At 35.9% G+C, this 26,531-nt stretch overlaps 1 protein-coding gene across 6 annotated transcripts in view; it reads right to left on the bottom strand.

Moving 5' to 3' along the window:
* Positions 1 to 3,143: 3,143 nt before the first annotated feature.
* LOC131065141 (calcium-transporting ATPase 5, plasma membrane-type) overlaps positions 3,144 to 26,531 on the bottom strand; it is a 47,027-nt gene continuing 23,639 nt past the window's right edge. For 4 of the 6 annotated variants that reach the window (XM_057999577.2, XM_059221539.1, XM_057999575.2 and 1 more), the window contains 16 exons: positions 13,821 to 13,886; positions 13,619 to 13,717; positions 13,366 to 13,488; positions 13,087 to 13,257; positions 12,689 to 12,748; positions 11,442 to 11,606; positions 11,206 to 11,322; positions 10,982 to 11,080; positions 10,744 to 10,881; positions 10,547 to 10,647; positions 4,807 to 4,852; positions 4,580 to 4,717; positions 4,317 to 4,424; positions 4,028 to 4,119; positions 3,809 to 3,903; positions 3,144 to 3,623 (listed from right to left, as the gene is read on the bottom strand). In XM_057999577.2, coding sequence (XP_057855560.2) covers positions 3,595 to 3,623; positions 3,809 to 3,903; positions 4,028 to 4,119; positions 4,317 to 4,424; positions 4,580 to 4,717; positions 4,807 to 4,852; positions 10,547 to 10,647; positions 10,744 to 10,881; positions 10,982 to 11,080; positions 11,206 to 11,322; positions 11,442 to 11,606; positions 12,689 to 12,748; positions 13,087 to 13,257; positions 13,366 to 13,488; positions 13,619 to 13,717; positions 13,821 to 13,886 — 1,647 coding nt within the window. In that variant the 3' untranslated portion in view covers positions 3,144 to 3,594. The remainder of the gene's footprint in view (positions 3,624 to 3,808; positions 3,904 to 4,027; positions 4,120 to 4,316; positions 4,425 to 4,579; positions 4,718 to 4,806; positions 4,853 to 10,546; positions 10,648 to 10,743; positions 10,882 to 10,981; positions 11,081 to 11,205; positions 11,323 to 11,441; positions 11,607 to 12,688; positions 12,749 to 13,086; positions 13,258 to 13,365; positions 13,489 to 13,618; positions 13,718 to 13,820; positions 13,887 to 26,531) is intronic. The other 2 variants (XM_057999576.2, XM_057999579.2) reach the window with 1 other exon arrangement.

Below are 26,531 nucleotides of genomic sequence, written 5' to 3' on the forward strand. Positions count from 1 at the left end.
CCATGTGTTTTCCTAGAGCCAACAAAGGAGGTTGGCTTGACAATAGAGAAAGAATTATCGTTGAAGTGTCTGTTGAATGTCCTTCCAGAAGAGCATTCAGAAGCTCCCAAGGGGGAGAGACCAGAGGATCTAGCTCATTTTGGCTCAGATTTTCCTTGCTAACTTCGACAAGGGAAGTACTATCTCTAGCCATATATGGAAAAAGCTCCTTAAGATTGAAATAACGAGCCAAGAGAACCTCTCATTGAACTTCCATCTGGTTTCTTAGAAGGCATTTCCTCGAAGTTCTTTCAGTCAATCTCTTGACCTTTTGTTTCCACCTCCCTACTTCAGAGACAATTTCCATTCTCCATTAAAACCTAAATCTAGGTCTATTTCTACATAAATATTAGCCACGTCCCCTTGTTTTCCATTTGAAAAATCATCTTCTATACCCAGCAACGAGCCAAGGGCATCTCCAATGTTCAAAAGGGCTTCAGCACACCAATATTCGAAAGGAAGCCCAACGAGTAAGCCAAATCGGGGATTTGTTGATTCTATGGTTCAACGGATCAAACCCAAGCTTCCAATCAATCAAATGAAATGTGAACCCAAGATAAATAAAATGGGGCTCCCATGCATAATGCTATTTTCCAAGCTTGAATCTATGCACTCTATGAATAGAAAATCATTTTGCAGGGAGCAGACCGAAACCATGCCAGGAAAGGATCAGAGCCACCATTCAATTATATCTTGTTTGTTATCTCCAATGCTACACCATTTAGCAAATATGACTTTGTCCTTAAGGCGCCCAATAGCAGGGTTGATGGCAAGACGTTCAGTTTACTCCCAGGTCCTTTTTTCTTCCATTTTGTAGCCACAAGCTTTGCCTGAATTTCCTTTGAGAGAGAAGAAGAATCGTTGCCTTTGACTCCCTAAAGCTCTTTGAAAACATGACGAGCATTTGAAACATTTTTCTTTTGTGTGAACTGAGAAATACCCAAAGATGAACTCTGTCTCTTCCTTCCCACACTCATCCCCTGCTTTCTGAATCCTTTTGTGCCTATGGAGGATGGATTATCCTTAGCCAGAATGTCACAACAAACGAGGGAATCTCGCCCCTTGCAACCCAGCCCAGGGATTCTCAAGCCTTTCGAACAATTGAATCTACTATTTGACTTATGTAAGGAACCACTTCCCTGTTGAATGCTAAGAGGACGCTTCTCTACCAGAGTAAAAACCTTCTTTACTCCGAATGCTGACTTATTGGGCCAAAAGCTTCTTACTTTCTGCAAGAGAAACCTATTAGCTCCTATTGCCACCTTATTTGGCCGAGAGCTATACCCGCCCACACTCCAGGGAGCCCTTAATGGGGAGAACTTCAGCCCCCTCCCTGCCCTAGAGGGGAGGTCGCTAGGTAAACTCTCTGTTTAGATGGTTTCCTCCATAATCCCCGCCAAAAATTTCCCCTCCAATGCTACCAAGCAGGATTAAAATCTAGCTTGGGAGGGGGAAGAGAGGTAGGAAAGGAAAAAGGACGCTGCAAGGAACGAAAACTGGGATTCATGTACGCAGTGGACGCCATTTGCTAGCTAGAAGCCAATATTAGTTTCACATATTTATCTCGTCAGGTCTAAGATAAATACCAACTCTGATAGCAGATCCTACAATCTTTGACATGTTTTACTCTAGAAATTTAAAACACTTAACTAAATTGACATGTTTTACTCCAGACACATGGATACATAACGAGAGCCGATTCCAAAACCACGCAGATCAATAACCTTCGTGTTATTGATTTTTGCGAAAATTACAAATCGTTGATCGTGATTAGCAAAATTACCTATGACTTTGCGAAAATTTTTGAAAAATCAATAACACAAGTTTTAACATGCAGTTTTGGAGCTAGTTTAGTCGCGTCCAAACGGGAGGGGGGAGGTGGGTTATATAGACTATGTATAGACCTACATGTACCGGAAAAGCTTGTAAAGCTATTGTAGATAGGGTGTAAAGAAATAATAACAAATAGATTGGTTAGTCTTAGGCTCTCAATCGATCGATCTCAATACACGTGCTACCTGACTATTGAGACAGGTCATTTTAAAGTTCTCTACAACTCAAGAACAGATGAAAAATGTCATTACTTCCTTCTTAGAGTTAGATGTGCCCAACAAGCATCTATTCCCCCTCCCTGACCCCTACGTTTACGGCATTCTTGATACAATGATCTTTACTTAAGTTGTAATTGTTGCGAGCTTGAATTTAAAAGAGGATAAATTGTAAATGTATATATTCAATATAATAAGGAAACAATGAACCCAAATAATAAAATAACTAGCATACAAATCTTCCAAGACGCAAATCTAAAAGACGTTAATCTTTATTATTGATGTAATTAAGATATCTGAACTAATTTAGCTTAAGATAATAAAATATATAATTATTAGCAATTGATTTCATTTTATTATAAAAACAATTCTAATTAAAACACACAATAAGATTTTAAAATTTTAAGTAGGGTTCATTTTGAATATACAGGGTTTCAACAACTCTAAGGAGACGGCACTGCCTAATATCGAACTTGTTCTACCTCAACCTACAATAACCAACCAGACTATAGATATCAACTAAGGAGACGGCATTGCCTAACATCTAACTTGTTCTACCTCAACCTACAATAACCAACCAGACTAGAGATATAATTCTATTAAGTTTAAAAGAATATAGCCAAGCCTAGTACTCTACCTAATACAATTTGAATGTGTGTTTAGTATATAAGAAATGTGATACTTTGAAAGCCTTTAAAAAGACCAATTGTGACATTTATCGACAAATCCCTCCGCTTTCCAAAAGTTTTTTTTTCTGTTTAATTATAAAGATATTAAACGAACGTCATTCTTTGGAAACTTGATATTTTCAGTGAATTTGACTTCAAAATATATTCATGTGAATTCCCATCTTTTTTCAATTTTTTAAGTTATTAAAATCGCATAAAAAAATGGAATTTCATTAAGATCTCTACATTTATTAATTTATATCAATTTAAAATTCAAAACATTAATATCACTTTTAAGTGATCCAACTTTATATTTATGTTAAAAATATCAAGAGTTCTAAACTCATACTCTACTATTTTTAAATAACTAAAAATAACAACACGAACATAAAAATGTTAAAATAGATTCTATTTAAAGGAATGTAGTATGTAGATTAGGAGCATGCCATGAAAAACATAATCACTTCAAAACAAATCATACCGCCTATTTTGCTGCTGCTTTTCTTTTTCCCTTTTTTTTTGAAAAAATGTCAGTCATATTGGTTTCACAATTTTTATGGGGTGTCCGCACAAAGTTATTCGAGTTTTTATTATCCACTCCTAACATTACATCTTTTGTTCCCACTGTATGGTGTCTGTCGTTATAACCATTTTCACTCAATGGATTTAGTACAGAAGGGATGAACACCTGAAGATACATACAAACACATTTACCCTCAACCACGGTGTGGATACAAAAAAAATCACCGCCATTCCTTTCTCCACAAAATTTACATCGGCACACAGCAACAAGTTTCACCATCGAACAAAACCTATACATACAAGTTCTCTTATACTCTTCAGTGATCTGCGCTTGCTTCTCCGGGTGCTGTCAAGAAGAAAGTCAAATAAACAATCATTTAGGATCCCAAAAGAAAAAATCATATTTTAATATAACAATCTAAAAAGCATTTAAATTTTGGAACTTTGAGTAGAGAATGGCTTCAGTATCACATCTTCATTCTTAAATGTCTCAATCTAGCTTCAATGAGAGAAAAAGAAGCCTGTGTGTACCTGACGACTCTTTTCTCTTAGATTTCTTTCGCAAATAGTCAGCAAATGGTCTTTCGGGCACAGGAATACATTTCACAACAGCAGCAATTGGCCAACTATTTCATAATAAAGAGAAAAATAATCATTCAAAATCAATTAAGGTTGTAAATATAGAGGGAATTAAATAAAGCAATAAAATTATTAAATTATAAACTAATCAGATGACAAGTAATTTCCAACCTTAGAAAACCAATCACTATACAAAGGATCCATTGTTTTGGATTAAGTTGAGTGGTTTTTGCAAATTTCTTGAGGAACTCAACGATGATAACCTAAACATTAAACAAAAATTGTGTCAGTGTAAAAGATTTATAACCTTTTTGTTTGGCATCAAATATGGCTATTGTTCATTGTGGCATTAGATAATTGAATAATTCTGGTTATGATTTGCTCATGAAATTTGTGTGCAGACAACCACTTCGCCTAATAATTATTAGAACCGAAAACAGCACTATAAATGGCACCCTACCTGAAGGATAAGGGTCATGCATATGATGCCAATAAACAAACGATTTTTGTGTAGTCCTCGAAATATGTTCTTTTGATCTGGCTTCCTTGCATTGAATTCATTGAATATCTGTTCAAAAGAGCTTTCTGAACAGTCAAAATCATATAACCATACAACCCAAAAAGGGTAAAATTTCCTCTTGACAAAAGCATATTAACCAAAGAACATTAATTATTCAGGCAACATGGACGAAGCAAAAGAAGAAAATTAAAGCAGAGATTTACCTGGCAAAACACAAAGGCATTAAAAATTATTGTGTTTCTAAGTTTGTCCGCATGACCTGCTACATTGCCATCCTTCAGATTTAGGATGTCCTTCCCCTTGAAGGTAAGTGTAAGGAGGACTATAATTTGATAAATCGCCTGTCAAGTTTTCTAGGAAGTTAGTGCAATGATAAATTGAAATAATACTGTAGTTGACATTCAGTACAGTAAGGAAAGAGAAAACATACTTGAGCAATAAGATTCCTCCACATTATATTTGTAATAAGTGGCTCCCTGCAGAAAATATTTTACAGTAAGCCAATAGGGTTTCAGTGTTCAGAATTTAATGTTTTGTTACTGAAAAAAAAACATAAGATAGAACCACCAAAAGTAGAATGAGACACAACTTTTTATGAGGAGCAACCATGCATGACATCTTAGAAAGTCTACACACAACTTGCTCGCAACTGTCTTGTGGATCTTGTCCTATCTACCGAAGAGAACTTACATTAATTTGAATATATCCTAGCTCCCGAAGATTATCAAGGAAATAACATGAAATGAATATCACATTAATTTTCTAGAACCCTTTGTAAAGCACATTTGCTTCTTCTAAATGTGATACTAGTAGACAGAAAGATGGCAGCCTGTAACTCTGGGAAAGTGGAGCTGCTTTCCTTTATAAGGTCCTGGAGGAAGAAAAGCTACAGATGCCTCTAATAATGATTTGTCTATACATTTTCACAGCAAGATCTAGCCAGTAACCAGATTAACAAAAAAAAACACTCTACAAGTATCAAATGGCTAAATGCAAGGCTGCAATGATTAAACTCGTTCCGAAAGATTCCACACAAAATGAAGGTTTAACACCGATTACCCCCTCAATGTCTCATAACCTAATATTACTAGGCAAATTAAGGGTATAGAAACTGAGTTACCAGCAAAGGTTCAGTTTCAGGGATGGGTATGGAGTTCAGATACAGGGGTTCGTAATTTTTTGGACCCTAGGTAAGGAACAGCTTGGTAAATCTATACAAGGAGGAAAAAATATTAAAAAAAATAAAAAATTGTAGAACAAAAATAGTAACCATAATATGACTTAAAGTGAATAAATTAACCACACAACACTACTGAGTTTTTCTCTATGTTACACCAAGATTCCGGCATGTGTAATATACTAATATGCAATCACAAGATGTGGCCAAGTCTTCTATTCCCATACCGTTTCATGTGGCAGGCTCTCCATATTTAGAACAAATGTTTTAAGAAGAAATTATCGTCAGTCCTTCATTAGTCCCTCTCTGAAGAGCATAAGCTATGCAATTCCCCCCATGATAAAGAGTATTCCAAGGTAAGCATAGTGATGGAGGAGATGAGACAACTTTCGACAAGGGATGGTTGCTCTATCATCATGGATGGGTGGACAAATATTAAACTTGTCTAAAAGGTTCTTATTTTCTTAGAGCCATTGGTTGTTTGAGAAAGAAGATGCAAAACATATACTGTTAGACTTCGAAAGATGTCATAGAAGAGGTTGGGATATTTAATGTTGTACATGATTAATTCAGTCCATGTACGTAAGTTGGCTTGATGAAGGGTGTTTACAAGCACATTTTTTGGACACCATGTGTTTGTGCATTGAACAATGCATTGAAAGACTGGAAAAATAGATTGGGTGAACGCAATGGTGGCAAAAGCTAAAGACATACAGATATTTACTTGCAACCATTACACTCGCTTTGTTCAATACCTTAAGGAAAAAGTGTGAAACAAAAAAATCCTCAACAATGAGTAGCAGTTCATAATAAGATAAGAAATTGTTGTTTTTAATAAATTGTTATTTTATTATTAAATTTCTAATTTTATTGTTTCTAAGTTTCTAAGTTTCTAACTTGTGAATTATTTTCATTCTTTGCAAATATGCTTATCATACTCTCCTAGCCCTAGAGAGATTTATAAGACATTTGACATCATCTCTGACCAGATTCATAGCAGACAAATAATGGTATTTTATGAAGAGTATATCAGTCCCATTATGATGTGGCAATGGAACACTATGAACATCCTGTTCACATGGCAACCTACACTTAAATCCCAAATATTATACAGCAAGGCTTAAAGAAAGCCCCCATTTGATGATGAAGAGGTGTTAGAAGGGCTCATGAAGACTCTTGAAGAAATGTATAGTGATGAGAAGTCTATCGTACTTAGAACACAGTGGCTAGCCTTTGACAATCTTTGTGGTCCAAAATTCAACCAAAGGCAAAGGACAGATTGAGCTAGATAACTCAAACCAATGTTACAAGACTTGCTTGGACTTGCCAAGACTTTGCAAGTCTCGGGGTCAGTGACCATGACAGCGTCATGGAGACTCAAGACTTGGTTACCCAACAAGTCTAGCATTCGACAATCTTTGTGGTCCAAAAGTCAACAAATCAAAGGCATGGACAGATTGACCTACATAACTCAAACCAATGTTACAAGACTTGCTTGGACTCACCAAGACTCTGCAAGTCTCAAGGCAGGTGACCCGATTCAGTCATGAAGACTCAAGACTTAGATAACTCATCAAACCCAACAAGTCCTACAGGCTAGACTTAGTTAAAGCTAGGAAAAGAAATATTTATAACAAGGTAATCAAAAAAGCATATAAAGTGTTCCAACAAATACACTTAAAATCATCTCTTACATCCTAAAACACATTCATTTTTTTTCAAACACATGGAGTGAAAAAGTAGTTTTTGAGCAAAAAAATATATACCATTGGTTGAGAAAACTAGCACATTGTTTAAGATTCCCAACCATGCAGTGCTTCAAGATATGAGAGCAATTAAGGTATGTTTGGGCATATAACCTCCAAGAAGCACAATTGGTTGTTAGTGCAAAGGTTGAATGATCTTATGTATACTCACTACAATCACTCCAACCTTCACCTCTGCAATAATAAAACCTTGGAGAATGACTTATCTCCCATTGGTCTAGAAGAGATTGATCCACAATCAAATTGGATTACCAAGGTTGCCAATCCTATCTTAAGCAATGAGAACCTTGCATGGGTTGATCAAATGGAATAAGAGGCAGAGACAAGTAGCTAAGATTGAGCACAAAGAGACCCCTTGGATGTTGGTGTCACCAAAACATGAGCAAGACCTATCTTAGACGCCAGCATACGACTTGTCATAATGTTGGGACAAGCAATGCAGGCTCCTTTGAGCCATAGAAATATATTTATAGTTTAATATTTGGTTTTGATGCAATCCATATGATTTGTATACATTTGAGAATATTAATAATTTTAAATTTATGTATCTAATCATATTGTTTCCTTTAGCTGAAGATTAAAATTTGTTTTTATACTCATTTCACTGATGTATACTTGCGTATATGGTCAAAGAAGCTTCTATTTGATTAGTTGTTATGTCTTTGAATATTATTTATTAAAGGGTGCATGAAACAAGTTTTAAATCCTTAAAAATCTTTAAATTTCATGGTTTTTTTCAATTTGCCGAGTCTTTGCCAAGTTTGGACACCGAGTCCAAGTCAGAAGTCAGAGAGGCAAGTCTAAGTCTTGTAATTATGGCCCAAACCAACCCTGTTGAGTGGTGAACATGGCATGGAAAGGATACACTGAAGTTGAGGATAATTGCCACTCGTATATTTGTACAAGTTGTAAGAGGAATTGTTCTACATAAATCTTCATCCAATCAATCAAGAGGAACAAGCTTACCTCTCAATAATTAAAGAAAATAGTGGTAATGCATGGTGGTTTGTGGTTTCATGATCAACAAATTCCTATGTATCGTCAAACTCCAACTCATATTGGGCATTGATTCCGAAGATGCCACACAAGTTGAAGAGGAGGCACAAGAGGGATTAATTGGGGTTCCATCGGATGAGGCAACTTTCCTCATAGTAGTAGTAAGTCCAACTCAAACACTAATTTTCATGCAATGTTTGTATGCTAGTTAGGGACAACAGCATATTTATATTTTCTATGCTTCTGTCATTTTGTAGATAAAACTTGTAGCCTTTTGGGCAATTCATACCCATCTCCAGTACTAGAAACACATCCCAAACTCAAAAGAACGTCCAAGGGTTGGAAGATGCATCTCCTTGCAACCATAACATTTATAAAAATTGGAAAAAAAATGTAGCAAATGGAGATAATAATAAATATGGAACTGTCAAATTGCAAGGCACGATGTGAATAGAACTATGCAATGCTAGTTGAGAGGATTGTATGTGGGTGAAGAAGATAGTAAAAGTGGGAGTGCAAACCATAGGTTCAACTTGTGTGTGAAGCACAGCTCAGCCTCCTCTGTGCCTAATGCAAAAGGAAGTGCAAGGAAATGATGCTGAAAAAGAAGGGAACTATAAGGATCTTTAAGTTCCTCACTGATATCTGGAGTAACGTGCTCACTTAGCCACTAGGTGGCTGGTTTTAGATCTTTAGGATTTTTAAAATATAATGTTAAGACTCTTAATCATCATACTTAAACTGCTAAGACTCTTTTTCTGTTTTTGTTTTGATATTGATATGCTGTTAGAGAGGTGTTAATGTTGTTAAAGTGCCTTTGGGCTGTTAGTGTAAAAGGCCAGCACCCTAGTTTTGCTACTTTTAATATCAAAAACAATATTTTTAGGGGATGCTTTTGTTAATATTAATATTGTTTTATTGTAATATTTTAGAAAGAGCTTCCAAAATAATACAAACAGCTTATTTATAGATTCAATATATTTATTTTCTTTATTGCCTTCAAAATCTACTGAACTCAAGATTAATATTACTCTTTGCTTTGCAACAAATGATCTATATTCTGGTGTACATTTTCATATGACTAGAGAAATGAGATTATTATGGGAGCCTTGAACAGCTTTTAAGGCATTGATACAAAATAAAGGAATCATGGAGCGTCAAGTATAAAGAAGGGGTTTTTCAAAAAGATTGATAATAAGCTCTATAAGAGAAGCAACTTGATGGAACCCACCAATTTATTTTTCTTTTTTTTATGTTTTTAGGCTTTTTTATTCAAGTATAAAGAAGGGGTTTTCCAAAAAGATTGATCATAAGCTCTGTGAGAGAAGCAACTTGATGGAACCCACCAATTTATTTTCCTTTTTTTAATGTTTTTAGGCTTTTTATGTCCTAGAAATCACTGGGCATGATCTTAGTTCCGCAAGGGCCCATCCCTACCATGCCAACTACCCTATGGGTACATCTAGGACAGCAAGGCCAAACCCTAGATGTCGCAATGCTGCTCTTGGTCCCACTCACCCTATCATTCCCATTACCATCCAGTACAGATACAAAACTGATTCGACAAGGACCAATAAAATAGGTTATTTAGTTGATATTGCATTGTGTGGATTTATCACATGCATGACATAAAATTGTGGTAGTGTTACGAGTCCATATTAAGTGTGTAGATTTCTTTCCCATGGATTATACCTCACAACTGTGCTTATATATTGCTGTTCTAAATAGGGAAGCATCTTGAATCATATTTTCTATCAGAGCTTCTGCTCCAAAGGAGATAGCCCCCAAGTAGAGGCCAGATTCATGAATATAAGCAAATTTGCAGCTATCTTCTGTTTGCATTGAGCATCTTGTTCTTTTTATATGTTATTTGTTCTATTGATAATTGTTTGAGAGTAAGATCATAAAATTTACAAGCCCTGCTGACCTCCTTTTCATTCTTCCTTTTTTTTTTAACACTTTTCAAATGCAAAATGGCCTGAATCCTGACATGTATGGAGATACTGGTCATTGGAAAAGAGTAATGGAAACTACCTTTTAATTCTTTGAAACTAAAAATATAAGAAACAAGATCATACAATGTCTTCAATAAAAGTGGCAAACCTAAAATCCAGAGGAAGAATGGTTGCTCAAAGCATCCGGAAGACTGATCCATGTTTCAGCCATTTTTTTGTGTTGAATATGACATTAAGCAGTCAATATAAGATTGTGTATAATAGAGTGATTCTTACCTGCGCCCTACTGGAGGTCGGTGCATGAGGTGATCTGTCGGTGGTTCTGTAGCCAACGCAAGAGCTCCAAGTGTGTCCATGATTAAGTTCACCCAAAGAAGCTGTACACACACAGGTTAAGGTCCAGTAGTGAGAACAAATAAATAACAGTCTGTAAAATGTTAAATCAAGGCAACACCTTAAAACTTAGCACTAACCTGCACAGCATTCAGAGGAACATTTCCAGATGAAATAGCAGCAACAAAATTAATCGTAAGTGCTGCAACATTTACAGTAAGTTGAAATTGAATAAATTTCTGAATGTTTGCATAAACTGACCGTCCCCAGCGAACAACCTGCAAACATGCATAGAAAACTAAGTTATATGTCACTTGTGGTATCAATTGTGTAATCTTTGAGATCTAATTTACATCTAGATATGCATCTGTAGCAAACCTTTACAACTGAGGAAAAGTTGTCATCTAGAATAATGATATCTGAGCTTTCCTTTGCAACTTCTGTTCCTTGAATACCCATTGAGAGGCCAATATCTGCCTAAATACCACAAAAATTACAAAACAGGTTCTATCAATTTGACTGAATAGCAATTCATATATTATTCCTATGTTAACACTTGCTTAGTGATTTGAATTCCAGCAAACTGCAATATTCAACCTTACCTCATGCAGTGCAGGTGCATCATTTGTTCCATCTCCAGTCACAGCTACAACTTCACCGTTTCTTTTCAGAGCTTGTACCAACAAAAGTTTATCTGTAGGAGATGACCTTGCCATTACCTGACATAAAAGAGTCAAAACAAAATGATGTCACTTTTCAATTATGATCTTCAGAAAACATGTTTATGTATACAGTATTACCAATGGACAAAAAAAACCACTGGCCCACGCATACTCACACAAATCTTATCCACAATTTTATTCCTCTCTTCTTCAGTTAAGGCACGAAAATCCTTTCCCTCAATAACAGTTGGCATCTCTATGCTTTGATCTGACTTGAGTATGTCACATTCAAGAGCTATGGCTCTAGCTGTGTAGATGTTATCACCAGTCACCATGCGAACCTGCAAGAATAATACAAGCACAGAATGTGACTGGAAGAAATTAAATGCCAAAACAATGAATTAAGAATATGTACTTCGCATAGATTTCAGTTGTTAATTATGTGCAGTAGCAGTCAAGTAATTATGTAACAAACTGCATATGAATCAGAATTATGTAGCATGACCACCAAATATTCATCATTTGCTCCAAAAATAATTTTATTGTCTGTTATGATGATTAATAACCCATAAACAACAACATAAAAAGGGTAAATAAATACAGAAATCCAAACATAAAAGAGATTATGCAAACAAGATTTAAGCAAAGGAAAAAAGTTGTAGACATGCCACAATAGGCTAGGTCATAAAAAAATAGGTAGTGGAAGTCCAAAAATCATAATTTTTGTACGTACAGGATGTGACCTGCATAATAAAATTAAAGGTAAAATTTATCTTTATCCTCGAGCTTAACATCAGTATCTACAAAGAATATCAAAAGGAAATTATTCACCATGTAAGGTTATGAGTGTCCAGTTCATCTGACAGCTATTCAAAACAAAAAAAAATGCACAACTAATCTTGAAAAAGTAATCATACATTCAATATAATTTAGGCATTCTAGTTTACTACACTGCATTTAGAATCATTGTGCATAAATATTTCCATGCTTCCTTCCTGACAGTAACATAAATGAGTTTTGATGTGCCCAAACATATATAAATTAAGAATAATAATGTTATATTGCTAAGCACAAATATAGGGATCGTTTTAGGGGCTACTATTCACCAGTGAACTACAGCCAATTTTCCCCAAAAAAATATTCCCCATTTGAGAACCTTTGAAAAAGATATCTTGTCCAACTTCTAATACAACCATTTTTCTTGGTTGATTCTCCAACTTTCTTTGTAAAACATATAGAAACTTAAGGAAATTGAAGAATTTTTCAAACTAATGTTGAGATTCAATATTACAAAGAATATTTACCATAACTTTTATACTTCAAAAAATGTAGGCTTCCTTGAAAAACACCCTTAGGCAAGAAGTGACTAATCAAAAGTTGATTCCAATTATGCACATAGTAAAACTATCTTTGGCCATTTTACCTTGACACCAGCATTCTGACACAAATTCACAGCTTCTTTAACACTTGGTCTACATGGATCCTGTACAAAAAATTTGCCATCAGGAACATACAATGATAATCAACATGCACCGGTTCACATTTCAACAGTTACAGATAGATGCAATAGTGGGCAGTAGATGCATGGAGAGAAGAGCTTGTACTCTCAAACTTTCTACTTGAAAATGCTACTTTTTCTCTGTAAAAAGCAATCTCAGTTTAGGTTTGCACCAAACTTGGCACCCAAACATAACAATAAGAGTATATTACAGTGAAAACTACTTAGCAATTTTACATGCTAAAATCATCTGACAGAATACCAAAACCATTATACAAAAATGGATCCTAGGTAAATTGATAGATTAGTGCCTTAATATTCACCTTTATACCAACAATAGCCAGAAGTGTTAGATTGTCTTCAGGAATTTCCCATGATTCAAGTTGAACCTCCTCCCTAGGAATGCTTTCAGTATCATATGTTCTGTAAGCAAAAGCAACACACCGCAATGAAGCAGCAGCCATTCCTTCAATGGTTGTCTTGAATTCATCAGACTGCAATAAAGGAATGGAAAAAGCCATAAGCTTGGGCCCAGGCAGACGTTATATATTTAACAAGCATCATGTTTATGAGAAAGACTAATATAATTAGCAACGCACAACCTTGGAAGGACTCATGTTTTGCACTACACCACTGCTGTCCATCCATGAGCTGCACAGATCCAATATTATCTCTGCAGCTCCTTTCCAGTGAATGTGTACTTCAGATGGAGACTGCAACTGCAACTATATATTCCAATTTAATTAAATATATATCAACACCTATTATATGTTCACCAGTAAATTAACATCTTCATAACTACAAAATTGATTGTACTATCTGGACACTGAAAAGAAAAGTGCAATCAATTATTACCTTCTTCAGAGCAACCCCCCCACGTTTCTTTTCTGAGTTAAAAGTGACCACTTGCAAGATGGAGGATTTTGATTTTTCTTCGTCAAAATTCATTCCAAACTATCAAAAAACAAAAAAAACCGTCTCAGAAATTTTGCCTTTACTAAGAATCCCAGTAAAATAACAAAGATTTTTACATAATATACATAAACAAGCAGCAAACCTCCAATGCCCAGGAAAGAATAGCCTTTTCAGTAGGAGATCCTGTCACTTCTGTCTGTCCCCCACCCTAATTAAGATCCAAAGTTCTTGTTAGGAGACATTTGATAGACATATAATGAAAAAGGTTAAAAAAATAAAACATAATGTTCCTTCTGCAGACATATTGCCATCGTTTTGTACTACAGTACCAATTCAACTGTAAGGAGTGAACACTGAATATTATAATAGAAAAATGAACAATCAGATGTAACAAAAAATGTTACAAATCAATGCCAACTAGGAGAAGATAGTCAATCCAGGCAGGATATTAGTTCATTTTCTTTGTTTATATGTAACAAATATAGTTACCAGGAGATGAGTACCAAGTTTCTTGACCCTTGGTGCTCCTCTCAAGTACCAGAAATGCATACCTGTCTCAGTGAGACATATGAGGACGTCTCCAAAGATGAAGAGAATTCATATGAAGTTTATTTGCATGTCTATGTGTCTCCTAGACGCATCCCTCGACAATGGGAAACTTACTATAGAGGTTTATCAGATGTATCATATATATTACATCGAGTTTTCCTAAATAGCTTGATATGTGGTCTAGCAAGTTCTTTTAGCAGAAAATTTTTTTAAATCCCAACAAAGTAATAGTACAAAGAGAAACAATAAGTCGTCTTCAGATGTGCGCATGCATTGAAGTTTGAAAATATAGTGATCTCTAAAGACCTCCATACAACATTTCTAAAATAATGGCATTCCATTTCCCGAGTGTTCAAAGACCTCAAACTTCTGCCTGAGAAAGTACACCCAAGTATTCATAAAAAGTCATCAATGAATATCAAAACATACCTAGCCCTACTAAAGGAAGGATGTGGAAATGGACCAGCTAAATCACCATGAACCAACTCCAAAAACTATGAAGCTCACAATGCCTTACCTTTATCAAACTTCTCTTCAAGATGCAACCCTAACAAACACCATCACAAAAGTGAACAAAAGGCACCCCTATAACCATGCTCTTCTGGCTGGGCACTACAAGTAGCAATTGTTAAAATGGCCAAACCATTAATGCTACAACTTACTTCATCAAAAAGAATGCACAAAATAGTCTAAGAAGAATAAGGAATAAAGTGAGAAAAGAGATAGAATCTAGAGTAATGATATGCTCTCCCCACTACAAGTATAGAACCATTCTACATATCATTCATAATCATTTAATTGAGAGCAGTGAAGTCAACCCAATGAGAGCAGTGAAGTCAACCCACAATCTTGGAACCTACATGAGTGGTTTGACAAACTAATAGGAGATTAGTTGACAATGAAAGCACACTAGTTACAACCTAAAATGTGTCATCCCCCACATCGAGAAGCCCTCTCACACACCTCAATAAGAATGTTTTTACCTATAAAAATAGTTGGCATAGAACAAGGCTCCAAAGATGCATCGACCTAGAATCAACTCCTCTTTCTTTTTCACACAAACCATTTAGAATAAATGTGAATGGATTTAACTTCAATCCTCAAGGGAGAGCCAAACAATCGTAGATCCACACCTAATCTGTTTCATGAAGGGGGTTGGGGTGGTTGTGATTAGAGATTGGTTGAATGCATATAATTTACTAGGTTGAATGAAATCAAAACAAACAAGTTTACAAAAGATCCACACCTAATCTGTTTCAAGAAGGGGGTTGGGGTGGTTGTCATTAGAGATTGGTTGAATGCATATAATGTACTAGGTTGAATGAAATCAAAATAAACAAGTTTACCAAAACATGCAAAAATGCAAAACTAAAATGCCAGAGAGAGTGCCAAACAAGAGAAATCAAATACTATGGTCCTGGAGTACTCTAATTCAAAAGAGAGTGACAAGAATGGTCCTAGGAGGTTTCTAGGTTGTCACCGTGCTAATCTCAGTTGAAACTAGAAGGACAATGTCATTGGGCACTCTGGTCCTGCGATTTTCATTCATTTGTGTAAAATCACTATGTACTTTGTTTGACTATATAATTGTCTCAATCACAATCATCAAATTTCATCCTGTACACATGAACAAAGGGGGAAAATGGTTGTGTTGTATAGGGGCTTGCCTAAGTCAAACCACATGGTGTTCCCACCTCCGCAACAACAATGATGAATGATAAAGAGTGTTTGCTCGTAGGGTAGTAAAGGCAAATAAATAATGATAATGCTAAAATGATAATGATTACCTCATATGTAACGCCCTACCTTGGATTCCATATAAGATGTTGATGAAGATCCTACAAATGTTAGTATATTACATGATAACAAATAAGAAATACAATTACTTCAATGGCAATTGATAATGTGCTTTGATAATGTACTACAATTTCTCAACTCTATAGGCTTTTGTTTGCTTGATCCTTAGGGTGCTTGATTGCATATGAAGATCCATTAGGAGAGTCAATAGACCTTCAAATGAGAAAAGGAGTCACCTTTAAATGTGACTTGCACCTCTCCGTCAATAATTATCCGAAGAGTAGCCAACACAGAAATACCAACATTCAGGGTCTAACACTGACATTCAAACATTTGAATTTGGAGCCAAATTGGGAGGACATGGGTGTTAGACACCTTAGTCCAGCTCAGTTAGGCTACACAAAGGTCAAGGCACTCGGGGGTTAGACCAAAGTTGTCAATTTGGACCCAGCTTGAGCTTGTTTGCATCAAATCACACTACCTATAAAATGAGTGCTAAATGTAGCATGAAATAGTAAAGGGTATACAATTTCCAACGTTACCAATGTGAAGCACCCAAATTAAGAACCCAAGTAGATGGTGTGAAAGCAACTGATATTAAGACCTTGCCCTTTCCTTTCCCTTTTTCTCTTGATTTTTTTTGCCATGTTAGACCCCTCATGTGAACTCTACTAACTCAAGAACATTGATATTATTCTTCTCTAGAATATGTCACAAGTGATCTATCTATTTCTTCAAACATTTGTGTTCATCATGACGAGACATTTCGCAATAGGCACATTTAACATCCTCCTTAAGCTTGTCGCCTTTTGAAGAAGAGATCCCATTGGTTGCTTTTGGGGCAACTGATTTCTAACCCTTTTTCTCCTTGCCATTTGTTTTGTTTCTTACCCTTACTATTCCTTTTTGTTATTTCATGTCTTGGTTGACAACTAGGGCATGTGACTGAAGAGGATCTTATAGTGCTCATCTAGAGCTTATCCTATTCCCTAGTGAGAGAGATGAAAAGTCAACCAAAGACATAATGGTAAATTGAGTACCAAGAGCACTCTTCGTATCATAAAAGATAGAAACAAAAACTAATTAAACTGAAACAAGCTTAGAAACGAAATCATGATAAAGTCATCCACCAAAAACCTCAAATTCCCCAAAAAAACCTCTTTTGGCCTAAAAATATCAAAATCAATCATCGGAATGTCACAAAACCACTCCATGCTATTCAAAATTTCTAAATTCAAAATGAAAACCACTTTTTCACAATGCGAGAACACCTTCCCTAAAAACAATTGTTTAAATGGAATATTCTCATATATGCCCCAAAATATCCCCTTTTGGTCTAAAAATAACAAAATCAATCATCGGAAAGTCGCAAAACCACTCCATACTATCAAAATTATTAAATTCAAAATGAAAACCACCTTTCCACAAGACCACCTTCCCTAAAAACAATTGTTTAAATGGAATATTCTCAGGTATGCTTAGTTGGATATGTTGGTGGCTTCAAATCTAGATGCTAAAGATTGATAGTGAGATGGTGGACCACTCAGTTATGGTGGTCAAAGTAACTACCACCTATAGGGGTCACAAGTTGTCATGTCCCCTTCTGTTAAAAACTGGATTTTGGTCAATATTAACCCATTTTATTCTTTTGTGGGTTAATTGGACAAGCTTAGGTAGAAAAAGTAATTTAATATTTATGAATGTCCAAATATTGTCAATATCAAAAGGACATTTAAATATTAAATTAAATATTTGGGAACATTTAGCATGGCATTGGATTTTGTGCCATAATGAGAACTTTGAAATATTTCTAATTAATGACTTTCCCACCAAGAGTGGATTGGGAAACTGAAATTTTCTAATTAATTATTTTCCCACCAAGAGCAAATTTGGCAAGGAAGAGTATAGTGGAAAATTGAAATATTTCTAATAAATGATTTTCCCACCAAGAGCAAATTTGGCAAGCAAAAGGGGAGTGGTAAGTTGTTGCATGATGAATTTTAGAAATTTCCACCGTTACAAGTGGAGAAGAATTTTGGACAACTCAATGATGACTTTTGGAAATTGTCATAACCAAATTAACAAGAATTTCCAAGAAGGCTTGTGGACGAAAACCCATTAGCAGCAGGTGGTCAGAGGACAGAAACCCTTTGTTCACAGCAAGCAATCTCATCCAAAGTTTGCATTTGGGCTGAAGGAAGATAGAAGATTTGTTAGCTTCTTTATTTCAGTTTGCAGAACTTAATGGAGTTGTTTGGAGTGGTTTAATGAGCATTTTTGTGTGTTTGTTGTTGTTGTGAGTTATTTCTGGGTGCAATTACAGCAATATGTTGCTGTTATAATGTTTGTAACAAACTATATATTCTGTATTTTGCATTTGGAAGTGAAACAGTGAAATTTGTGGTGTTTTAAGTGATTTGGGCAAATAGTGGGAGTGATAGTTTGTGCGTTTTGTTTAATACTTTGGAGTTTGGGAGATATTATGTTGCTGCTGTTATTAATCAGTTTCAGACCTGATTATATAGTGCTCATATCAGAAAAATCAGTTTCAATAACGTTCTAAGGTTTCCTTTATATTGGCCTCTTTAGTGCAAGACTAGCTATCTAGTTTATAGATAGTTATCAGTGTTATTTGCAAAATATATTGTTTATTTATTTTCAGATCTGAAATTATTGATAAATATTTGGTTGAAAGGACATTTCAGTGGTATCAGAGCATGATCTTGCTCTGATTGCAGGGTTAATTAAGTTGTTGATTTGAATTATGGGAGAAATCTTTGAATGCTTGAATGACTTGGAGAATACACTTCAAAAGCTGTATGATTGCATGAAAATTATAGAGCAATTGGGAGAGCTAAGTCATTTGAAGAAATGCAACACAGCATGCTATGTGAGGTATAAAGTTCTTGATCCTAAAAAGGTTTGTAGATGGCATACAGATTACAACTCCCTACCTGAAGAGATCAAATCTATAATGTCTTGTAGAGAATATGTAGAACATGCAAGGAAGAGTGAACCTCGGAAAAGAGGTCAAGGAAATTACAAGAATAAAGGTAATGAAGAGATGAAGAATAAATTCAAGGGAGAAGTATTGGCACACCATTATCATGGGATTGACAAATTTCTTGAGTTTCCTTGCAAAAAATGTTTAGGAGAGTTTCTCTGCAAGTGAAAAAGGAGGCAGCAAAAATACTCTTAGAAGACAAAAATTGTGCTTTTCTTGCAAAGAGCCTTGGGATACAAGTCATAGATGTCAGAGAAAAGTTGAGGTTAAGCTGGAGGAAGAACCAGAAGACATTAGTACCAAAAGAGGTGATGGTTACAATAGAGCCACAAAAGATCAAGGGAAGCTCGAACTAGAGCTGGAACTAGATCCAAAAGAGGTAAAGAGACCTACTATGGTTGTCCCAGATAAAGACTCCTTAATACATATCTCTATGTCCTCCAAAAATCTATCACATGAAGAAAATATTTGCAGCGATGAGGACATTGAAAAATCAGCTTTTCATATTGAAAAAAAAGATTTGAAAATAGAAGATAATATTCCAATGATTTTCGATGGTGTTCAAGAAACACCTATCAATATTTCTCCCATGGAAAAGATGGCACCATCAATATGTGAGATGGTCAACAGATTAACTATGCAAATGGATTTAAATATGTGAAGGAAATTTAGTTGATGATGTTCACTTTGGTAATACTGTTGCAAATCTTTCAAAAATGTTCAAATCAGCAACAAAAGGTAAGAGCATTAATAATTTCTTTGATCGCAGTTCAAGGAATAAAGAGGATAATAGTAAAGAGGAGTTATTGCACCATCTTGGGTCCATATCATTGCAAGGAATTTATCATCGTGAGTGAAAAATAAATTGAATGAATGATTCAATAATCGGATAATCTATTTAACAATATACAAGCGTATATAAGGACGACATTCTAAATTAAGAACAAGTTGTTTAAAGTGAACTACTAAAAAGCTAAATGCTGAATAAAGCTTAAAAGCTAATTAACTAAAAAGGAAAAGCTAAATGCTAAATAAAGCTTAAAAGCTAATTAATGAGCATTTTAACAATGTAGAAAAGATGAGTGCTGCGAAGTGGAATGGAAATCCTTTCTCTCAACTTCAAAATATCTCATGGATGATGTTGCAGGATCCTGATGTTTCAACTAAATCTAGCATATAGGTTGCAGGTAAAAATCCTTTGGTAATAGAAAGAGTTTTATTAACTTTTAATGATGGCATGTGTCAGCAAAACAATGATAAAGTCAAGGAAGAAAGAGGTTTACTTGTTAGATTTGAGGGTTTCAAGATGAAGGAATGTGCCCTATCCTCTATACTCTCAAAGGGTGATCCATTGATTGAATTTCATAGTAGCATCATGGATAGACATGCATTTGAAGAAAATGTTTAGAGTTACAAGGATATACATGTTGAGGGTATTCCTACCTGTTGTGACGTTTTCACACATCGCCCCATTGCAAATGGGGACCCTTGCTTTTTTTTGCTTTTTAGGGTTTGTCTTTTTAGGTTTTTAGGGTTTTGTCAGTTAGCCTTTGCATTTTGAGTGTCGCCCAGGGGATCACATGGATAAGCAAGTCCGGCTTGAGTGAGGTCCTGATCCTGAAATTTGGCTAAGTCTGGAATGTCCTGATCCTGAAATTTGACTAAGTCTAGAAACTGAAAAACCTCAAAAAACTAGATTTTGCAATATAACTCCTGGAGGTCTGAAACCACTCTCAAACATCCTGAAAGTATATATGGAATATAACTTAAAGTATAAGACTTATACTTAAATGTTATATTCCATAAAAGTTATCCTGATAGAGAGTTCGAAAAGTCAAATTTCGCTCCTGTCCTTCACTGAGGATCCAGAGCGAATTTCGCTCCTGTCCCTCCCAAGAGGACCAAGGCGAAGCGCTTCTGTCCCTCACCAAGGGACCAGGGCGATAATACTTATTTGAGCCATTCCTGACCTTGTTTGGACGAATTGAGACATCAAAGGCATGGTGAAGGGCAAAATGAGCATGATAGAGCATCCAGACTTGATCAAAAGCAATGAAATGATGAAGTTTTTGCCTAGAAGGTCAAATTCGCTCCTGTCCCTCACTGAAGGACCGGAGCTTGAAATCCAAAATTGCCTTGTCCTTGAAAGATTTGAACGATTTCACAAATTGAGAAGATCAAAGGAGATACATTTTATCAGTTGAATATAACTTGAAAGCGCAATCATAAGGAAAATTAGATTTAGAAGAAAAATCGCTCCTGTCCCTCAGTCAGGGACCAGGGCGAACTTAATGGTAGCTCCCGTCCCTCTCCCAGGGACCAGAGCGATTTTCCTTGTAAGGCAAAATTTGAGCGAAGATCAAGTAAGTTTTGAGTTTGAGGCAAGTAAAGGTGGCGTAACGAACCCATTGAAGATAATTTGAAGATTGCAAAACGCCAGGTGAACTCCATATTGTCCTAGGCGCTCCTGTCCCTCAGCCAGGGACCAGAGCGATTTCTTACTAAGGAGAATTTCTCACTAAGCTCAAGCGAATTTCATGCCAAGGATGAATGAAAGGATGCACAACGAGTCCATTGAAGACAAATTTGGGAGTTAGCAAAACACAATTGAGCCTACAAGTGCAAGTTCGCTCCTGTCCCTCAGCCAGGGACCAGGGCGAACTCAAGGTTATTTAATATTCCCCCCAAGCTTAAATCACTCCAAGCTAAGACACAAAGGGGCAATGATGTTTGGAACGCCTCAGAGAGAAAGTAAAGTATCAAAGACCGCAAAGGTGATGGAAATGCTCAAGTTCGCTCCTGTCCCTCTGCCAGGGACCAGAGCGAAATGTTCAAGTGTGTTCAAATTTAAGTTGCCACTCACATTTCAAGTGTTCAAAAGGGAGTAAGGAACATCATTTTACACCGTGAAGATAGTTGCAAGTTGATATAAACAAGGATGAGCACAAGGAACAAAGGTTCGCTCCTGTCCCTCACCAAGGGACCAGGGCGAAAGTACTTTAAAGCACACTCCTTCCACAAAAGGGACGAATTAAGCTCAAGATTCCCAATTAAAATGCTATTTTGGACGTCTACGACAAGAATTTGAACGTGAAAAACATGAAAAACAAGGCCAAAATGAAGGAGCGCTCCTGTCCCTCTCCCAGGGACCAGAGCGATGTGGTTAGTGTCCCTTATTCCTCCCATGCTTAGGCGCCAATATTTTCGAATTACATTAAAATGCCAAATTCGATAAAAATGTGAAAGATTTAATTAAATTGGTATTTAAAAATAGCGCATGGACATTCAATAATTAATTTAAAGCCTTTAAAAATCGAAGTTTTTAATTACAAAGGCATTTAATTAATCATTATTAAATTAAATTTTAAAAAAGGGAGCGCTTGGGGTATTATTTTGCAAGGTCGGCCCCCTCTTTTATTAAATTTTATTTGTTTTTTGGGCCTATTTTCCAAGTCGGCCTAGGGGCAATTATCAAGATGAGCGCCTATCTAGGAGGGGTGTGTTGAGCATGTTAATCCATCTTTCAATCATTTGTCCAAGTGCGATTTTGAAGGAGCAATAAAGGAGTGCGAGTTGAAGGCTAGAGGTGGAGCGAATTTTCCTCAAGACGTTGAAGGCTAGAAGTGGTGAAGTTGATAGAAGAAGCACATTTTGAAGACTTCGATCCACATTTTGCCTAGCAAACTTGCTTAATTTTGCATCTTTTCTTAGAGTTAATTCCCAAGTGGAGGTATGGCGAGATTCTCCTAGTCTCAATTTTCAATTTTCAATTTTCAATCTCAAGTGGCTTAGTTAAATTTAGGAAATGATAATTCAAAGATTTATCATGAGGTTTCCTAATTTAAAACTTAAATCCTCTTTCTAGTTTATATTTCCACGTTGCAAAACATGTTACTAATTTTGAAATGTTGTGTAGGTATCAAGATGGCGACTCCCAAGCTCAAAGGATTTACAAGTCGAAAGGCTCTCATCAAGGAAAATCAAGCCAAATCAAGGACGATCAAGCAAGGACAAGGGCGACCTCCTCCAGCCTAGCATCGACAAGGACGACCTTCTTTGGACTAACGTCATCAAGGACGACCTCTTCCAATCTAGAATTCCAAGGCGAGGTACATCATCATCCTACAAATCAAGGACACAAGAAGTTAGAACAAGGGTTCGTTGAAGAAGCAGATAGTTCCAGATGAATTAATTAAAGCTAGCTTCTCAACAACATCAAGTTGAATATTTACCAAGTTACAAGTGTCAGACGAGGTGGCATCCTAGTCATCACTTCTCCGGTTAGTGTGGTCCACCTCAGCATGTCCAGATTCAATGTACCTAACTCATGGAATGTGGCACAAACTCCAATGTACCTACCCCGACTATCCATTGGTCGATTTTTCTAGAGAGGACATGTGTCCAAGCAATACAATTTTATCATTGGTCAAGCATTAAATGTTATGTAATGGTTGTAACAAACCCTAATTAGGGTTTTCATTGTTGAATCTTGGCCATTGATCTCGAATTGATCTTAGCCATCGAATTGTATTGAGGGCATTATATAAGCCCTGGCATTTCATTTTGTAAAGGCAATTAGAAATAAGATAGAAATAGTTGGAAGGAGTTAGCAAATAGAGAGTAGTTAGCTAGTTGATAGAATAGTAATTAGAGTAGAGTAGAGAGAGAAGGCAAAGATTGTTGCAGAGATGTTGTTGTAAAAGACTTGTAACTTCATTGAAGAAATGGTGAAATTTATGGGTCGATTCGACAATTTGCATGGTTTTTATACTTCTCATATTTGATTTCATGTTATTAGATGAGTGGAAGAAATGTGCTTGATTGAGGGTGAAATTCGTATATCCATACTACTAGCAGTTTGTTGATTGCAGACTTGCCTTGTGTAGTCAACTGGAATCGTTCAGCTTAAGATTAACTTCAATTATCGCTTCTTCATTGATATGCATCAACCTGATGGTGTCTATGCCTGCAGTGATGATTTGAACATCATAAAGCTTCCCTTCGAAGATCACACTAGCCTTGTGGAGATGGTCCTGCGATGTCAAAACAAGACCTAGTTAGAATTTCATCAAAGATCAATCATTGCTCTTACATTTTTAGTATTAGGATTAGATCCTCTCTTCGCCCTCATCTTTTTTCCATTTTTCAAATCTAAGGCAGTAAGATCCTGTGTTCCAGCAATATTCAAAGGCAAATCAGAAGTTCAATCATCAAATGTAAGTCCCCTTGTGATTCCAGCAAATCACATCATACCAAAGAGAGCTTATCCACACGTAGAGACCCTACTAAAAAGAACATTGGAGTCATCCTAACTGATCCTTCTTGCGATATCTTCAGCAGTTAGCAACTTTATTCAAGAGAGGATAAGATGCCTTTGGGTATTTTATTTTGTGTATGATTGTGTACAAAATACCTCATCAAAAGAGGTTGAGCTCATTGTTGGCAGGCTAAGGTATGCAACTAATGATCAAATTTCATATCCATTACTTCCTCTTTCATCACCACAGAAATCTATTCATCTTGGAAAGCATGCTAACAAGGGTGATAGAGTAATGGTTATAATTCTCAGTATAGGGCATGAGGATTATTTGATTCAAATTCAATATTGTTTTCACATATGTGATCCTAGTGATCTTTTGAGGTTCAAAATGGATACATGGCTTGATATAATTGTTGAGTTCTCCATCTCTCACATTTGGAGTCAAAGGAAATTTATCGAATTTGTTGTGCATTCTAATTGCCTTGTGAAGAGTCAATGTTCACAAATTGCAAATAACTTATGGTAACCAAGTACCACAATTGAGGAAAAAACTATGAGTAATGGGCAAAAGGAGATAGTCACATTGAGAGTTATGATTCTAGACTAAGTTACCGGTTCTTCCCCTTTTGGCCTGGGTCTCGGTCCTGGTTCGTGCCCGGGTTCGACCTGGGTTCCACCTGGGTCCTTCCCAGGTGGTCGGGTTCCCTGTGGGTCCTGCGTAGCAGAACCCACAGGGAACCTGGCCACCTGGGAAGAACCCAAGTGGAACCCAAGTCGAACCCAAGAGGACCCGCGTGAACCCAGGAGGACCCTCGTGAACCCAGGCCCGTGGGTTCCCAAAAACAAGGCCCACGAGTAAAAAAAATAATAAAAACAATTAAAAAAGACTTTTTCAAATAGTTTTTTAATAATAACACCCTAATTCGCCCCTTTATGACTTTTTAAAAAAGACTTGAAACTTGAATATTATCTTTTTTGCAAATTATGAATATGATATTAGACTTCAGTTATTAGTTTACTGATTACATTTGCGATATATGAATATTTATTGGCATTGGCAATTATGGATTTATCATTTATCATTTATGATTTATGTTTGGAAAGTCACATTGTATATTTTATTTTTGTATGGATTGTATATATTGAACATATATATAATATATGTGTATATATATATATATATATATATATATATATATATATATATATATATATATATATATATATATATAATTAAAATATATATATGTATGTATATATATATATATGTATGTACGGATGAACCCGTACCCGTACCCAGGAAAAAAAAAAAATTGCCGAATCCGCAAATCCGAACCCGAACCGGTAACTTAGATTCTAGATGATGGTAAGGATAAGAGGTATTCTTACATGGTACAAGTTGTTTGGGCAGAAAATTGCTTAATCTTGGAGAATATGCATACTGTTTCAGGTTGTGGTGAGAAATATAGTCTTTACGTTGATTTTCAAATGCTTCCCAATCAGCATAGTATTGTGTGCAATATTTTCTCAGGATCATTATCAGGTAGGGAACGACAGCATACCATCAGATCTGAAATTGGTTGTGGGCGTGTGAATCAAGTTATCATCATATCTTTGTTTACATGGGTTATGCACAGAAGATAACCTTCAAGTGCCTTATCGGATACATTGAAATTTTGAATTCTTGCCATCTAATATGATTAATGCATCAGCCACTTTTCCATCCATGACGAATCTGGTATATAGTGATCAGTTGGACAATTTATTTTGATATATTTTGATGATTTTGTTATGTGTACCAAAGAAAAAGAAAATGATTTGAGACACCAAAAATTAATCACTGGGATTCTAGGCAATGTGAGAAATACAGGGGCTTTTATATTGATGGATAGAACTCGTGAAGATTGTGATGTGCTTCAGGAGGTAATCATCTCATATTTCATATTTTTCATTTCAAAGTTCTCACAACCATTGGTTATAGAATGTGATGCATCAAGAAGAAGATATGCACGAAATGTTTGTCCTATTGAGGAAGCACATGGCACCATAAGAAAATTTCAAGTAATCAGTATAGCATAAAATTAAAGCTGTATAATCCTGGAGTAATGTATTCCAAAGGTGGTAAACACGTCATAATCAGAAAGGGATAAAAGTTCACCATAGTTCCTAATGGTTATAAAGGTATCTTCATATTTAGCTACTACAATCCTCTACATGCAATTGAACAAGCATTTCCAAGGATG

Source organism: Cryptomeria japonica, chromosome 5 (genome assembly GCF_030272615.1).
Source record: "Cryptomeria japonica chromosome 5, Sugi_1.0, whole genome shotgun sequence".
Lineage (NCBI taxonomy): Eukaryota > Viridiplantae > Streptophyta > Pinopsida > Cupressales > Cupressaceae > Cryptomeria > Cryptomeria japonica.